Source organism: Salvelinus sp. IW2-2015, linkage group LG26 (genome assembly GCF_002910315.2).
Source record: "Salvelinus sp. IW2-2015 linkage group LG26, ASM291031v2, whole genome shotgun sequence".
Classification (NCBI taxonomy): Eukaryota; Metazoa; Chordata; class Actinopteri; order Salmoniformes; family Salmonidae; genus Salvelinus; species Salvelinus sp. IW2-2015.
The window spans coordinates 2,310,196-2,328,977 of NC_036866.1; the positions used below are offsets into that span (position 1 = coordinate 2,310,196).

General features: G+C 43.7%; 1 protein-coding gene across 1 annotated transcript in view; it reads left to right on the forward strand.

Annotated features, from left to right (window-relative positions):
* Window positions 1-708: 708 nt before the first annotated feature.
* The window catches only part of nmur1a (neuromedin U receptor 1a), a 37,786-nt gene continuing 19,712 nt past the window's right edge, over window positions 709-18,782 (forward strand). Inside the window, exons 1-2 of the mRNA XM_023970753.2 lie at window positions 709-864; window positions 17,665-18,577. Of these exons, the coding sequence (XP_023826521.1) occupies window positions 17,683-18,577 (895 nt within the window). The 5' untranslated portion in view covers window positions 709-864; window positions 17,665-17,682. The remainder of the gene's footprint in view (window positions 865-17,664; window positions 18,578-18,782) is intronic.

An 18,782-nucleotide genomic window follows, 5' to 3' on the forward strand; every position in this document is an offset into this window, starting at 1 on the left:
TATTGGCTTTATTGTCATGGCAAGTTCATATACTTTCATTGTCAAAGTCTACATATAAATATATATATAATTGAATTGAATTGAATTGATAGGGGGAGAGGAAGGAGAGAGAGAGGGAGGAGAGATGAGAGAGTAGGGAGGAAGGAGAGAGAAGAGAGGAGAAAGAGAGGAAGGAGAGAGAGATGGAGGATGGAAAAAAGAAGAGAGAGAGAAAGAAAGACAGAAAGGACAGAGAGAGAGGAAGGAGAGAAGGAGAAAGGAGAGAGAGAGAGAGGAAGGAGAGAGAGAGGAAGAGGAGGGAGAGGAGAGAGGAATGAGAGAGGAGAGAGAGAGAGAGAGGAAGGAGAGAGAGAAAGAGGAGAGGAGAAAGGAGAGAATAGAGGAAGAGAGAAAGGGAGAGGGAGAGGAGAAAGGAGAAGAGAGAGGAAGGAGAGAGAGAGGAAGGAGAGAGAAAGGAGAGAGGAGAAAGAGAGGAAGGAGAGAGGAGAGAGGAAGGAAAGAGAAGGAGAGAGAGATTGGAGGATGGAAAGGAGAGAGAGAGGAAGAAAGTTCAGAAAGGTAAGAGGAAGGAGAGAGAGGAGAAAGGAGAGAGAGAGAGCAGAAGGAGAGAGKAAGAGAGAGAGAGAGGAAGGACAGAGAGGAAGGAGAGAGAGTGAGAGCGCACAGGGGGAGTATATTCACCGCGTGGCAGGCTGAAAGGACAGTTACTGAAAGAGCGCTCACAAACATGGACTTAAAAGCAACTGACCAGCAGGATTTCACTCTGTAGGAAATGACTGAATAAGAGCCTTAGAGTCATTACTCAAGAAGATACTTGTGTGACATCATAGGAATATAAGGTGGGAAAAGCAGAACAAAAAGGGGGTAAGACTATTCTTGCTGAGAAACTTACATAGATCTATTTTCTTKGATTTTTTWKAAATGTATTTAGGAGTTTTTACAGTATGATGTCAGCATGATGACATTTGTAGAGATTTTTCGTGTCAAAAGTATGGTACATTAATAGAGTATAAATGGTACATTAATAGAGTATAAATGGTACATTAATAGAGTATAAATGGTACATTAATAGAGTATTAATAGAGTATATCACTCCAGTGTTAATCTGCTAAATTGTAATTATTCGATTTATTGCCTACCTCATGCCTTTTGCACACATTGTATATAGATTCTCTTTTTTTTCTACCATGTTATTGACTTGTTTATTGTTTACTCCATGTGTAACTCTGTGTTGTTGTCTGTTCACACTGCTATGCTTTATCTTGGCCAGGTCGCAGTTGCAAATGAGAACTTGTTCTCAACTAGCCTACCTGGTTAAATAAAGGTGAAATAAATAAAAAATAAAAATAAATGGTATATGAATACAGTATAAATCGTACATTAATTCAGTATGAATATATCAATGTTTACCGTGATACAAACAATCTATTTCATACATTATTCATAGCTTTAATTGTATACCACATTATTCATTACATTACACATTCATTACGTTATTTCATCAGAGCTTTAATAAAAACCAGTCATGGCATTACAATTAATACACGATGACACCATATCAAGATCTCATGCCCTTTACAAACTGACAACAGTTTCTTCAAGGATAAAAAATAAAATAAAAACACATTGCCTTGCCTTGATTTGAACTCCGAAGCTGAAATGTTTTGCTGATTTCAGTTTGTGAGTGCTCTATCGCCTTCAATTAGTCAACCGTTCACCCCAGGGTACGTTAAGTCAAGCTCACTATGACAACTACTGTACTATTACTGGTAAATGTGAAATGATGTTTTCCAAACCAACTCAGCAGTCTGTGATATTCACTTGATCTTTGGCAACTCACACAAAGTCTTGAAACGCAATCCAGAATTTGTACAGCTCCTAATCTTACCATGTCACATTTCTCAGCAGTTATTTTAGTCCCGGAATTCAGGGTTTTACTACTCTTAGATTGAACTCGATTTCAGCCTAGTTCAATGCTTCTGATGATCAAACCTTTCAGTGATGTCTAAACTATTCTGTTGATTTAGGAGCCAAAGGTACCTATAACCCATTTGAACACTGCACTTTGTATCACTTGTTGACTATAGCACTAGTTTTTAAACTGCATTGTTGGTTTTAAGGGCTTGTAAGCAAGCATTACATGGTAAGGTCTACACTTGTTGTATTCGGCGCATGTGACAAATAACATTTGATTTGATTCGATTGTTTGATTAGAGATAGATTTTGACAGAGATGGCAGAGCTATTCCTATGTTTAAATAGCAGAACAAAAAATTCAGACTACAGGGATTGGATGATGGGACTGTCACATGAAGTGTCATATGAAAGATTGTCTTCGAATCCCTTTCCTATTGACCAGTAAATAGAAGTGACAGATGAACAAAGGAGAACATAGTTACGTCCASAAATGAGCACAGCCTGTCCTCTCTGGGCAGCCAGGTTTGTCTGTGACGACCGGTCTCTATAGCCAGACTGTGCTCACTGAGTCTGTACCTAGTCAGTGTTTTCCTCAGTTTTCTATCAGTCACAGTGGTCAGATAGTCTGCCACCGTCTGTTTAGAGACAAATAGCATTGAAGTTTACTTAGATTTTTTGTGGTGTCTTTCCAAAAGGTGAAATATTTGTATTTTTGCTTTGTGATGATTTGGTTGGGCCAGATTTTCTGAGTGCTGTCCTGAGGCTTGGTTGGGCCAGATTTTCTGAGTGCTGTCCTGAGGCTCTATGGGGTTGGTTTGGGTTAGTGAACTGAGCCTCAGAACCAGCGGGCTGAGGGGACTCTTCTCTTGTTTCATCTCTTGACATTGTAGAGCTGTGTGATGGAATGTTTTGGGGTCACTTGTTTTTAGTTATGGTTGTAAATTTGATGGCTTTTTTTCTATTTAAATGAGTAGTGGGTATTGGCCCAATTCTGCTCTATTTGCGTTATTTGGAGTTTTTCTTTGCACTTGCACATCCAGTCTTGCAAAACTCTGCATGCAGTATTTCGATTGGATGTTTGTCCATTTGGTATAATTCACTGTAGAGAGTGGACCCCATACTTCTCTACCATATAGAGCAACTGGTTCTATAACTGATTGGAACATTTTGAGCCAGATTCTAATTGGAATTTCGATTTTAATGTTCCTTTTAATGGCATAGAATGCTCTTGCTTTGTTCTCAAGCTTCGTTCACAGCCATGTGAAAGCTACCTGTGTTGCTGATATTTAGTCCTAGATATGTGTCGTTTCTGGTGTGTTCTAATAGAACTGTGTCCAAATATAATTTATATTTGTCATCCTGATTTCCTGATCTTTTTTGGAATATAATTATATTTGTTTCTTTTAGGTTAATGGCCAGAGCCCAGGTCTGACAGAACCTYTGCAGATGATCTAGGTGCTGCTGTAACCCCTCCTTAGTGGGAGACAGGAGCATCAGGTCATCTGCGTACAGCAGACACTTGATTTCAGTGTTGTGTAGGGTGATACCAGGTGCTGCCGATTCTTCTAATGTTTTTGCCAATTCATTAATGTAGATGTTAAATGGTGTTGGACTTATTGGGCAGCCCTCTTTCACTCCAACTCCCTGAGAGAAGAAGTCTGTTTGCTTGTTGCCAGTTTTAACCACACATTTGTTTTTAGTGTACATTGATTTAATAACATCATATGTTTTCCCTCCAATACCACTTTCTATTAGTTTATAAAAAAGACCTTTGTGTCAAATTGTGTTCTTATATCCAGAGAAAGAACTATACCACTGTAGTAGGATCTGCAAGTGAGAGAGGGAGTGTTCTGGGTTTGTTAGAAATAAGAAAAGGTCGTCCGCAAAGAGTGATAATTTATGGGTCTGGGGGCCCACCTCAAAGCCATGTATGTCAGGGCACGTTCTAATAGCCTCAGCCAACGGTTCGATGGCGAGGGCAAAGAGGTGGGGGCTAATTGGGCAACCTTGTCTGTTCCCCCTATAGAGAGGGAAAGAGGAGGAAGTAATCCCYTTGGTAGCAATCCTAGCTTTAGGAGATTTGTAGAGTGATTTTATCAAATTTACAAACARGGTACCTAAACCAAACTTTTCCAAGACGCGAAAGAGGTATGGCCATTCAACCCTATCAAAGGCCTTTTCAGCYTCGAGGGAGACTGCGACACTAGGTATTTTGTTTTTGTTAGCAAGGTGAATTATATCATGAACCTTCTGAGATTATTGGAGGACAATCTATTAATTATGAAGCCAGTCTGATCTGGGTTGACRAACAGGGGAAGACATGACTCCAGTCTCTTAGATAGCATCTTGGTGACCAGTTTACAATCTGTGTTAAGGAGAGAGATTGGTCTATAGGAGGCGCACTTTAGCGGGTTTTTTCCCTTTCTTGTGGATTACAGTAATTACTGCTTGAGAGAAAGACTCTGGAAAGCAGTTGTCTTCCCTGGCTTTTTTAAGTACCTCCATAAGGTAGGGGACCAACAGCTCCCTAAATTCTTTATAGAGCTCTGGAAGGAAGCCATCCTCCCCAGGAGATTTATTAGAAGGTAAGGATTTAATGGCCTCSAACAATTCAGGAACTGAGAAGTGTTCACTCAGGCGCTCGCTGTCTTCCCCTGACAGGCATGGGAGGTTGAGAGAGGAGAGAAAGGAGTCGATCTCTGATAGATCATCGCTTGATTGGGAAGTGTAGAGGTCTTCATAGTATTTCTTAAAAGTATRATTAATTTCAGTAGGGTCGAAAGATATCTCATTAGTAAGAGTTTCTATAGAATTAATTGTCCTCTTACTTTCCTCTGCTTTCAGTTGCCATGCCAAAACTTTGTGGGCTTTCTCTCCAAGCTCGTAATAACGCTGTTTTGATTTAGTGATGGCCCTCTCAGCTTGATATGTGTTCAGAATATTTTATTTCAGTTTTTTATTTACCAAAAGCCTGTATAGATCTTTAGTCGGGCCTCTCTGGTAGGTTTTCTCTAGCTCTGAGATTTCAGATTCAAGGGCACTCAGTTCCGCACCGTGTTTTCTCTTCAGCCCTTTAGTATAGGAAATGATCTGTCCCCTCAGATAGGCCTTCAATGTGTCCCAAAGAATGAAACTGTCAGGAGCGGAGGGTTTGTTTGTCAAAGTAAAAATATTGATCTGCTCTTTGATGAATGCACAAGATTCAGGTTGCTTTAGGAGTGTAGAATTTAGTCTCCATCTATATGCTCCATTTACCTTGGTAGGAATGGAGATTGAATAATACCAGAGGAGAATGGTCATTAAGCAATCTGGGGAGATACTCGACATCTACCACTCTATGAAACAGTTGTGTCGATAGTAAAAATTATCTATGCGTGTGTGTGTCTTGTGTGGGTGTGAATAAAAAGAGTAGTCCCTATCCTGTGGGTGCAACTGTCTCCAGAGTTCGAGTAAATTGAGATCTTTCATGAATGACATGGTGAGCTTGCCGGCTTTTGGTAAGAAAGTGAGGGTTTATCAGAGGACCTATCAAGAAACTGTATCTAAACAAAAATGTAAATCTCCTCCAACCAGGAAACCATCCTGGTGGTGCTTGAGCAACCTGAAGGAAGACATTCTGAATAAACATATGGTCATCCGAAGTTAGGAACATAAATATTCAATAGGGTCCAAGACTCTGAAAACATATGCCCTGCACCAAAACAAACCTGCCAGAGGGATCAGAGATGGTGTTGGTTGACGCAGAAGGGGATGTGTTCTACTTATTCAAAATTGCAGTTCCTCTTGCTTTGGAGTTAAAAGAGGACGCAAAAACTTGTCCTACCCATTCCCTCTTCAATTCTTGTGTTCACTGGCTGTAAGATGTGTTTCTTGTAAAAACACAATGTCAGCCTTTAATTCTTAAGGTATGTATAGACTCTTTTCCTTTTAATCAATTTTCAATCAATTTTATTTTATATGCCCTTCGTACATCAGCTAATATCTCGAAGTGCTGTACAGGACAACACCAGCCTAAAACCCCAAACAGCTAGTAATGCTAGGTGTAGAAGCACGGTGGCTAGGAAAACTCCCTAGAAAGGCCAAAACCTAGGAAGAAACCTAGAGAGGAACCAGGCTATGAGGGGTGGCCAGTCCTCTTCTGGCTGTGCCGGTGGAGATTATAACAGAACTATGCCAAGATGTTTCAAAAATGTCATTAAGTGACAAGCATGGTCAAATAATAATCATGAATAATTTTCAGTTGGCTTTTCATAGCCGATCATCAAGAGTTGAAAAACAAACAGGTCTGGGACAGGTGGCCGGTTCCATAACCGCAGGCAGAACAGCTGAAACTGGAATAGCAGCAAGGCCAGGCGGACTGGGGACAGCAAGGGAGTCACCACGGGCGGCAGTCCCGACGCATGGTCCAGGGGCCCAGGTCCTCCGAGAGAAAGAAAGAGAGAAGGAGAAAATTAGAGAGAGCCAAGAGTTTTCAAAAATTTCCATAAATGACAAGCATGGTCAAATAATAATCAGGAATAAATCTCAGTTGGCTTTTCTAGCGATCATTAAGAGTTGAAAACAGCAGGTCTGGGACAGGTAAGGGGTTCCGTAACCACAGGCAGAAAGTTGAAACTGGAATAGCAGCAAGCCAGGCGGACTGGGGACAGCAGGTGTCATCATGCCCGTAGTCCTGACGTATGGTCCTAGGGCTCAGGTTCTCAGAGAGAAAGAGAGAACGAGAGAATTAGAGAGAGCATACTTAAAATTCCACAGGACACTGGATAAGACAGGAGAAGTACTCCAGGTAACCAACTGACCCTAGCCCCCCGACACACAAACTACTGCAGCATAAATACTGGAGGCTGAGACAGGAGCGGTCAGGAGACACGTGGCCCCATCCGAAGAAACCCCGGACAGGGCAAATAGAAAGGATATAACCCACCCACTTTGCAAAGCACAGCCCCCGCGCACCACTAGAGGGTAATCCTCAACCACCAACTTACAATCCTGAGACAAGGCCGAGTATAGCCCACAAAGGTCTCCACCACCAGCACAAACCAAGGGGGGGCGCCAAACCCAGACAGGAAGATCACGTCAGTAACTCAACCCACTCAAGTGACGCACCCCTCCTAGGGACGGCATGAAAGAGCACAGCAAGCCAGTGACTCAGCCCTGTAACACGGGTTAGAGGCAGAGAAATCCCAGTGGAGAGAGGGGAACCGGCCTGGCAGAGACAGCAAGGGCGGTTCGTTGCTCCAGAGCCTTCCGTTCACCTTACACACTCCTGGGCCAGGCTACACTCAATCATATGACCTACTGAAGAGATAAGTCTTCAGTAAAGACTTAAAGGTTGAGACGAGTCTGCGTTCTCACATGGGTAGGCAGACTGTTCCATAAAAATGGAGATCTATAGGAGAAAGCCCTGCCTCCCGCTGTTTGCTTAGAAATTCTAGGGACAATTAGGAGGCCTGCGTCTTGTGACCGTAGCGTACGTATTGGTATGTACGGCAGGACCAACTCGAAAAGATAGGTAGGAGCAAGCCCATGTAACGCTTTATAGGTTAAACAGTAAAACCTTGAAATCAGCCCTTGCTTAACAGGGCCAGTGTAGGGAAGCTAGCACTGGTAATATGATCAAATTTCTTGGTTCTAGTCAGGATTCTAGCAGCACGTATTTAGCACTAACTGAAGTTTATTTAGTGCTTATCCGGGTAGCCGGAAAGTAGAGCATTGCAGTAGTCTAACCTAGAAGTAACAAATGCATGGATTAATTTTTTGCATCATTTTTGGACGAAAATTTGATTTTAGCAATGTTACGTAGATGGAAAAAAGCTGTCCTGAAAAGTCTTGAATGTTCGTCAAAAGAGAGATCAGGTCAAAGAGTAACGCCGAGGTCCTTCACAGTTTTATTTGAGACGACTTTACAACCATCAAGAGAAATTGTCAGATTTAACAGAAGATCTCTTGTTTCTTGGACCTAGAACAAGCATCTCTGTTTGTCCGAGTTTAAAAGTAGAAAGTTTTCAGCCATCCACTTCTCTATGTCTGAAACACAGGCTTCTAGCGAGGGCAATTTTGGGGCTTCACCATGTTTCATTGAAATGTACAGCTGTGTGTCATCCGCATAGCAGTGAAAGTTAACATATGTTTTCGAATAACATCCCCAAGAGGAAAATATATAGTGAAAACAATAGTGGTCCTAAAACGGAACCTTGAGGAACACCGAAATGTACAGTTGATTGTCAGAGGACAGACCATCACAGAGACAAACTGATATCTTTCCGACAGGTAAGATCTAAACCAGGCCAGAACTTGTCCGTGTAGACCAATTTGGGTTTCCAGTCTCTCCAAAAGAATGTGGTGATCGATGGTGTCAAAGGCAGCACTAAGGTCTAGTAGCACCGAGGACAGATGCAGAGCCTCGGTCTGACGCCATTAAAAGGTCATTTACCACCTTCACAAGTGCAGTCTCAGTGCTATGATGGGGTCTAAACCAGACTGAAGCATTTCGTATACATTATTGTCTTCAGAAAGCAGTGAGTTGCTGCGCAACAGCTTTTCTAAAATCTTTGAGAGGAATGGAAGTTCGATATAGGCCGATAGTTTTTATATTTTCCGGGTCAAGGTTGGCGTTTTCAAGAGAGGCTTTATCACTGCCACTTTTAGTGAGTTTGGTACACATCCGGTGGATAGAGAGCTGTTTATTATGTTCAACATAGGAGGGCCAAGCACAGGAAGCAGCTCCTTCAGCAGTTTAGTAGGAATAGGATCCAGTATGCAGCTTGAAGGTTAGAGGCCATGATTATTTTTTTCATCATTGTGTCAAGAGATATAGTACTAAAACACTTAAGTGTCTCTCCCGATCCAGGCCCTCGCAAGCTGTGCAGATCCAGGACAGCTAAGCCCTGGAGGAATACGCAGATTCAAAGAGGAGTCGTAATTTGCTTTCTAATGGTCATGATCTTTTCCTCAAAGAAGTTCAGAATTTATTACTGCTGAAGTGAAAGCATCCTCTCTTGGGGAATGCTGCTTTTTTAGTTAGTTTCGCAACAGTATCAAAAAGAAATTTTGGATTGTTCTTATTTTCCTCGATTAAGTTGGAAAAGTAGGATGAGCGAGCAGCAGTGAGGCTCTTCGGTACTGCACGGGGTACTGTCTTTCCAAGCTAGTCGGAAGACTTCCAGTTTGGTGGGCGCCATTTCCGTTCCAATTTCCTGAAGCTTGCTTCAAAGCTCGGGTATTTTCTGTATACCAGGGAGCTAGTTTCTTATGACAAATGTTTTTCGTTTTTAGGGGTGCAACTGCATCTAGGGTATTGCGCAGGGTAAATTGAGTTCCTCAGTTAGGTGGTTAACTGATTTTTGTCCTCTGACGTCCTGGGTAGGCAGAAGGAGTCTGGAAGGGCATCAAGGAATTTTTGTGTTGTCTGAGAATTTATAGCACGACTTTTGATGCTCCTTGGTTGGGGTCTGAGCAGATTATTTGTTGCGATTGCAAACGTAATAAAATGGTGGTCCGATAGTCCAGGATTATGTGGAAAAACATTAAGATCTACAACATTTATTCCATGGGACAAAACTAGTCCAGAGTATGACTGTGGCAGTGAGTAGGTCCAGAGACATGTTGGACAAAACCCACTGAGTCGATAATGGCTCCGAAAGACTTTTTGGAGTGGGTCTGTGGACTTCTCCATGTGAATATTAAAATCACCAAAAATTAGAATATGATCTGCTATGACTACAAGGCTGAAGGAATTCAGAAACTCAGAGAGGAACCTGTATATGGCCCAGGAGGCCTGTAAACAGTAGCTATAAAAAGTGATTGAGTAGGCTGCATAGATTTCATGACTAGAAGCTCAAAAGACGAAAACGCCATTTTTTTTTTGTAAATTGAAATTTGCTATCGTAAATGTTAGCAAACACCTCCGCCTTTGCGGGATGCACGGGGATATGGTCACTAGTGTAACCAGGAGGTGAGGCCTCATTTAACACAGTAAATTCATCAGGCTTAAGCCATGTTTCAGTCAGGCCAATCACATCAAGATTATGATCAGTGATTAGTTCATTGACTATGACTGCCTTTGAAATGAGGGAGTCTAACATTAAGTAACCCTATTTTGAGATGTGAGGTATCACGATCTCTTTCAATGATGGCAGGAATGGAGGGAGTCTTTACCTAATAAGATTGCTAAGGCGAACACCGCCATGTTTAGTTTTGCCCAACCTAGGTCGAGGCACAGACACAGTCTCAATGGGTATGGCTGAGCTGACTACACTGACTGTGCTATGGCAGACTCCACTAAGCTGGCAGGTTGGCTAACAGCCTGCTGCCTGGCCTGCACCCTATTTCATTGTGGGGCTAGAGGAGTTAGACCCTGTCTATGTTGGTAGATAAGATGAGAGCACCCCTCCAGCTAGGATGGAGTCCGTCACTCCTCAGCAGGTCAGGCTTGGTCCTGTTTTGTGGGTGAGTCCCAGAAAGAGGGCCAATTATCTACAAATTCTATCTTTTGGGAGGGGCAGAAAACAATCGGGCTGTTAAGACCTTTACGTTGAATGTGACATATTTTAGTGGATTAAGCATAGGTTGGGTTCAAATATGTAACTGAATGGAAATCTATCATATGTAGATAGTCAGGTAATGTTTCAACTTTGTTGTTTGAACACAGAAGTGACCTATGTGTCCTTTAGGAAGGAAACAATAAACATAGAAAAAAGGAAAAAATTGTTTTATTAAATCCCACCCACCCCGATTGTCAGACTAAACAACAATCCTAACAATCAAACATGAATACACTTGTAGAGATACGTTGCTGCTCGCTTTCCATCTTGCTCTTACTAGCTAAACCTTGGCGTAAACTAAAACTGCGAAGCTCTCTAAGTTGAAAACAAACGTTGTGAATAGACATTTATGGCTGAATATTTACTGCCCACGGTAAGGGCTGCCTGAGTCTCTTTTCGAAAGATTAACATAAATGAGGGGGGAAGCAGTGGGCCTAAGCCCACTTATTTGCTCCCAGTGGATATGAACTAAACCAAATATACTCTCCTGTAAATGTAATAGAACTCCCCCCGGAAAGATACGGTTAGTTGAAAATGTACAAATCAATTATAGCGACCGGAAGATATCAGCAGTTCAGTCCGGATAAGAGAAAACAAACAAACTGCATCTTATCCCCCAGAGAAAGACCGTCCTGGCTCAGACGTTGTTCAGTCTTTGAGAAAAGTGTACACTCTTCCCGGTGTGTTAGAGGATGGCTTCGGCCTTTGTACTGAACTTTCATCCGCGCAGGTGGATGAGGTAGCCGGTGATGTTCTTCTCCTTCAGTGCTTTGGCGGCAGGTCTGAACTGCTTGCGGACGTCTGGCGAGATCGGTGTTCATATCCGGGAAAGGCTGACCCTCTTGCCATCGATGGTGATGTCCCCTTTGGCTCTGCGAGTTGCAGTATCTCTCTCTGTCGTGGAAGCGGAGGAACCTGATCAGGACGGCCCGTGGGGGCTCATCTGGCCGGGGTTTCGGCGCTGATGTTCTGTGGGTGCGTTCGATTTCCAGTGGCTTGGTGAAGTTGATTATGCCAGGACATCCGGGATCCATTGAGTGAAGAAACGGACCGGGCACGGCCCTCGCTGTCCTCTTTCAATCCCACCACATGGATATTACTACGTCTACTCTGGTTCTCCATCTGATCTACCTTGTTTTTGAGGTAGGCATTGTCCTTTTGCAGTTGTATCAAGACCTGGTCATGTCGAGCGATGGTATTTCAACTGTGCTAATGCGCAACTCTGCCTCAGTCGTTCTCAAAAGGAGAACATTCAGGGAGGATTTCAGGTCGTCAATGGAAGAATGGAGTTCAGACGATTTCTTATCAATTTTCATAGAAAGACCTTTGTTACCATCCTGAATTTCCCGGAGGAGAGTAGCCAGCATGTCGCAGGCTCGCCAGATGTCGGCAGCTCGTCAGGCTCGCAGCAAGATGTCGCAGGCTCTCAGGCTCGCAGCAAGATGTCGGCAGGCTCGCAGCTCGCAGCAAGATGTCGGCAGGCTCTCAGGCTCGCAGCAAGATGTCGGCAGGCTCTCAGGCTCGCAGCAAGATGTCGGCAGGCTCGCAGGCTCGCAGCAAGATGTCGCAGGCTCTCAGGCTCGCAGCAAGATGCGGCCGGCTCTCAGGCTCGCAGCAAGATGCGGCAGGCTCTCAGGCTCGCAGCAAGCAGTCAGTGCAGCATGTCGGCAGGCTCTCAGGCTCGCAGCAAGATGTCGGCAGGCTCGCAGCATGTCGGCAGGCTCCAGGCTCGCAGCATGTCGCAGGCTCGCCAAAACAACGTTTTGGTCGTCCTTCTTGCCTCTCGGTCGGAGGGTCCTATGGCTCTTTGGGAAGGTAAGTACTTGACAATTTATCAGCCGATGTTAGAATATTGTTTCAACGTTGTTATTTAGGTAATAATAGAATAACTTTGAAGAGCTCGGTTTGTCAACGTCTGCTCAGCTCCGCGGCATCACGTGCTCCCGAATACTTTCTGAATGCACCGTATTTAGATTATCCCACCCCTAATGCGCAGAGATGTTGGTATGAGTCYACCAAGTAATAGGTCACAAAGCCTGTGTAATCGATGGCAAGACAACAAATGAAATATAGTTTATTCGCCATTAGTCAGCACCTCTATATAAAATAATTTTCTCAGGGTGTGCTATTTCAGCCACACCCATTTATGACAGGTGTATAAAGTCGAGCACAGAGCCATGCAATCTCCATAMACAAACATTGGCAGTAGGATGGCCCATACTAAAGTGCTCAGTGACTTTCAATGTGGCACCGTCATAGGATGCCWCCTTTCCAACGAGTCAGTTCGTCAAATGTCTGCCCTGCTAGAGCTGCCCCGGTCAACTAAAAGTGCTGCTATTTTGAAGTGGAAACWTCTAGGAGCAACAATGGCTCAGCTGCGAAGTGGTAGGACACAGAAGCTCACAGAATGGAACCGCTGAGTGCTGAAGCGCGTAGCATGTACAAATCATCTGTCCCCGGTTGCAACACTCACTACCGAGTTCCAAACTGCCTCTGGAAGCAAAGTCACTACAAGAACTGTTCGTCGGGAGCTTCATGAAATGGATTTCCATGACTGAGCAGCTGCACACAAGCCTAAGATCACCATGCGCAATGCCAAGCGTCGGCTGGAGTGGTGTAAAGCTCGCCGCCATTGGACTATGGAACAGTGGAAACTGGAGTGATTTATAAAACTTGACCATCTGGCAGGCCGACGGACGAATCTGGGTTTGGTGGATGCCAGGAGAATTCTACTTGCCCCAACGCATAGTGCCAACTGTAAAGTTTGGTGGAGGAGGAATAATGGTCTGAGGCTGTTTTTCATGGTTCGGGCTAGGCCAGTAGTTCTTAGTTCCAGTGAAGGGAAAACCTTAACGCTACAGCAGACAATGACATTCTAGACGATTCTTTGCTTCCGACTTTGTGGCAGAAGTTTGGGGAAGGCCCTTTCCTTCTTCAGCATGATAACTCCCCCGTGCACAAAGCGAGGTCCGTATAAAAAGGGTTTGTCGAGATCGGTGTGGAAGAACTTGACTGGCCTGCACAGAGCCCTGACCTCAACCCCATCAAAAACCTTTGGGATGAATTGAAACTCCGACTGCAAGCCAGGCCTAATCACCCAACATCAGTACCCGACCTCACTAATGCTCTTGTGGCTGAATGGAAGCAAGTRCCCTGCAGCAATGTTCCAACATCTAGTGGAAAGCCTTCCCAGAAGAGTGGAGGCTGTTATAGCGGCAAAGYAGGAACCAACTCCATATTAATGCCCATGATTTTGGAATGAGATGTTCGACGACCAGGTGTCCACATACTTTTGGTCATGATGTGTAGGTTCTTGTTCAAAAGCCTACGACATGTTGTTGAAATGTTGAAGCTTCTTACAATAGCCTACTTCAAAACCAAATAGTACATAGTCACAAAAGTAGATGTGGGTAAATTATAGTTTTAAACAAAACATGAATGGAGTGCCTTTTTTAGCTGAGCATGGGAAAGGATGTTGAGCGTTCCATGAACCATGAGTGGGATTTCCAACTGCTCAACTCTACTCACATACTCTGGTTGGAATGGTGTGGCGTATACTAATCATTAAAAATATTTCATGCCATTAGACCGCTGATTGGCCATCTCCTGTCAATGACCKAACATGACATCATGTTCTATGAGGAAATGGCAAGCATTTTTTTAAACGGTCTGTTTGAGATACAAGTTTGAGGTGGGGTTTTTGAAGTGTTTTTRCKCCCCTTTTTTCTCCAAAGTATACGTTGGCCACAAATATGACTATRGGACSAGTCAACAACATTATTTGGGCATGAGTTCACAGAGTATGAACTTTTCACTGGACAGTTACTTAAAAATGTTAAGGTAAAAATTGTCAATATGCAAGGAAATGTCAAGATATTAAGGTGAATGAAAGGCACGAYAAACTTGAATGGAATAATTCATGCGACAGGGTTGGTCAGATTTGTCTTCTCTTATCATCAAAAGCCTATAGGATACAACCCACAGAACATAATGTACATATTCATGAAAACATGTTATTGCTCAGAATTGCGCTGGAGTTTCGCACGGCTTTGTGTTTGTCCCGAGCCGTTGGAGCCTGCCTCTCTTCTTAGCTTTTCATCTACTAAGACAATAATGTCAACGGATTTACAGGATAAAATATGAAACATGAAGACATCACTCTTTTATGATGCTGGATTCTCCGGACACTCTAAGTGAAACATATGGTAGCCTGACGGACACTGCTCTGTTGTCTCCTCTGTTGCCTCCTCTGTTGTCTCCTCTGTTGTCTCCTCTGTAGCGCCCAGGCAATCTTGTGTCTGTCAACAGCAGCAGCAAGCAATAAGGGCTTGTTAGAGGCATGATGGAAATGCTGTAATGTAATTGAAATGCCATGGACAATTGACATGGCCATGATTTGGCTGAATTGGCAGCCAGCTAACTTTCTTTCTCCAGTCTGGTTCCACACAATGTGCTGCTGATAGAATGCATATGATTCCCTGCAAGAGAGGGAGAAACTCATTAAACTAGCTAATGTATATGTATAGCCTATTACAGTCAAGATGAACACAGTGCACCAGTGAGATGATGTCTGTTGCGTACATAAAGGAGACTGTTTTTTGAAGTAGTTTTCTATTTTCTTCATTTTCTTGCAGATTAAAGAACAGAAACTCATTAATATTAACATAAGTTCTGTCCGAGTTTCATGTTTTTTTCTCAAACGCCTAAAACCAAATCATTAATGTCTAATCGGATGTTAATTAATTATTTCATGAGATTGTGGACATGTGGACTCTCTCTTCGACGTCTATTCACCATGTCCTTAATCTTCCTCTGTTTATACCCGTCTCCTCCCTCTCTCTGTTGCCGTCCTCTTTAGGCATCACTCAAACGCATTGGACTAACTTCCTTTGGGTTGTCATTTCAAAGGGGCTTGATGATGGACTTTCCTTGATCAGAAATGAGTCACTGCAGGGGGATTGTATATTTGTTTTGCTCCTTGCTCTGACTTGTCAATATGTAGCCAACTCCAAACACCCCCCCCCCCCCCCCCKCCKAGCTATTAACAAGTGCATTATATTGTATTGTATACATTATATACAGTAGATTGGCCGGCTCCTAGATGGAGCAAGTCTCTATGATCCTTTCTAGAATGTCATATGACGTCTATTGCCTGGCGCTGACCTCAAAGGCCTTTACGTTGCCATCAGATGACGTTCAGAGACACCCCTGAGTGACGTTAACTTTTGGTGGTTTGTGCTCATCTGACAAGCCGTTCAAAACCCCTATACCAGGGAAGAGTAATGGGAAAACCTGGGGTGAGTGTCAGGTGCATGGTGCAGGGATCACAGTCACGCTCCGTTGGGCTTCCATCAAGCCCGCGTGTATTGACCCAGATGAGACTTGTATAACTGTTGTTGTCCAAGCAGTTGATTGTGAGTAGTTGGCCCGACCACCCGAACACTTACAGCTCATTTGTATTCAATGAACTCACATAGTGCAATTACTGACTAATATACTTTAATGCCAGGCCTGGTTTGGATCAAAGCACCTTGTTATCCTTGCACTCTGCAAACATCATGGGTTAAAAACAACCCAGACCTGGGTAAATAGTGGACAGAACAAACGTTGGGTTATTTTTGACCCCGCCAGTTGGGTAACTTAGTTGGGTTATTGAGCTATGATCCATCGGGTCAGATCAGAAGACTAGTGTGGCTTAGTATGGTCGTGGCTTTCAGATAGTTATTTTTGGCCACCCGTGAGAGTTCAATGTGCAGTGTACAAACATAACATGAACAGGAGAGACATTTACTCTCACGGGTGGACAAACATACCTATCTGAAAGCCAAACCCCACATTTGAAGCTAAACTTTAATTTTTTAAATATTATAACAAAGTGGTTACTATCCCAACATTGCGATATGCATATGCACTTAAGGAACTCATACTCTTATGTAAGCCTTATTAAAGCTACAAAAGTGTCAGTGCTCAACCTTAACATGTTTTGACAATTCAACAGAACAGATTAATAGGAATTACATTCACGGGGTGCCAAAAATTATTATCTGAAAGCCACTTCCTTACTAGGCCACATCTCCAGTGTTCTGATATGACCCGGTGGATCGTAACTCAATAAACCAGCATCAACAACCCAAATATCTCAACGTGTGTTCTGTCACATATTTTCCCAAATTGGGTTGTTTCTAACCCAGCATTTTTTAAATGTGGACAATYGCCTGATGGCAAACACATAATCATACAAGCGCTATATAAAAAATACATGTSTTTGCATGATTACTGCTTGAGTAAATTAATTTCCATATGTGCTTAGAGTTTAAAAAAAAGACATTAAGCTAGCAGTGTTATTAAAAGTCTAATTGAAAACATTCTGTGAACGTCTTAAGGAAACTTCCAAATAACCTAGAATTTCTGTTCTCAGTGCATTAATGAAAAATTCAAGTAACCAGAGTAAAATGTTCTCAGAACATCCCTGCAACCTAAAAATAAACGTTCCCAGAACAGGGGAAATGTTCACATCTGTTCAAAAAAAAAAGTACGTTCAGGACGTGTATGGCTTCGTTCCAACAACCAATGTGAAACCAAAAACATACGTTCCCACAACTTCCAAGGAACCAAATGTGCTAGCTGGGTCTTTTTTAAATTTAAGATCAACAAAAATGATAATTCAGTGTAATTTATGTTCATTGGGGCATGGTTTCCCAAACTCGGTCCTGGGGGCCCCACGGGTGCACATAGAATTTTTTGCACAGCTGATTCACCATCAAGTTTAGCTTATTTGTGTCAGCTGTGTAGTGCTAGGGGGGAAACCAAAACGCCCAGGACTGAGTTTGGGAAACCCTGCATTACAGGACAAAGGTAAAGTTTCTCAGAAACTTTAAATCGCTCCTACTGAGCTTTAAACAGCCGGTAATTCGAGTTTAGCCACTCTCAGTTTTCACCCTGTCTGTTTCGTAAAATCCTTATAGCAAAATCTTGGGAACATTATTCTGTTCAACATTAATAATCACACATTCAGACACTATCAACAGAGGGCAGCCCTTTACGTCCACATATACTACCAACATATTAATTTTGATTTTATATCCTTTTATGATCCTGCACTTTATATTTTACTAAATCAATTTTTGCTTAGTGCAGGGACTCTAACTTGTATTATCATTACAAAAGCATGTTACAGAAAATAAAAAAATGTCTTGCCTCTGCAGGCTTCATATCTCAACAGGATGACATCCAGGTACAACTGCTCCTTCGCTGACAGCTGGGACTGCCCACAAGAGGGGATGTGTGGCAACCTGACCTCTGACCTGAACGGCAGCGCAGGACCGGTAGATGCATGCCTGACACAGGAGGAGTACCTAGAGAAGTACCTGGGCCCTCTGCGCTCCTCTGTCTTCCTCCCCGTCTGCCTCACCTACCTGCTCATCTTCCTGGTGGGAGCGTTTGGTAACTTGCTAACCTGCATCGTCATCGCTCGCAACAAGGTTATGCGCACGCCCACCAACTACTACCTGTTCAGCCTCGCCGTGTCTGACCTGCTGGTGCTGCTGCTGGGTATGCCACTGGAGCTCTACGAGATGTGGCAGAACTACCCATTCCTCCTGGGCAAGGGCGGCTGCTACTTTAAGACTTTCCTGTTCGAGACGGTCTGCTTCGCCTCCATCCTCAATGTGACGGCGCTCAGCGTGGAACGCTACATCGCTGTAGTGCACCCCCTGCGCGCCAAGTACGTGGTGACGCACACACATGCCAAACGGGTCATTATGACCGTGTGGGGGATCTCAGTGCTATGTGCCGTGCCCAACACCAGCCTGCACGGCATCTTTACCCTGCAGTCGGCAGCAGGGGGCACCACCAGGAAGGAAATCCCAGAGTCAGCCATCTGTACGCTGGTCAAGCCCCGCTGGATGTACAACTTGACCATCCAAGTGACCACCCTGCTTTTCTTCATGCTTCCCATGCTGACCATCAGCGCTCTCTACCTACTCATCGGCCTGCAGCTCAAACGTGAGAAGATGCTCCAGGTGTTGGAGGCTGAGACAAGCCTAGGGCGCAACAGCTACTGCAACGTCCGCAGTCAGCAGCAGAAAGCCCGGCGACGCCAGGTCACCAAGATGCTGTGTGAGTATTGCTGCTACCTCTTCCACTCCCTCCTCCAACTCCCCCCGGCCCTCCTGACATCCACATAAACGTAATTAATTTATGCTCATCCACGATAGCAGAGGCATGTATCTTGAATTCATTGACCCTCTCCCATCCCAGTAGACTGTTAAGTTTAAAGGGCGACTCCTGTGTGGGCTGGGTTTCTTGGGATGTTATTTATGAC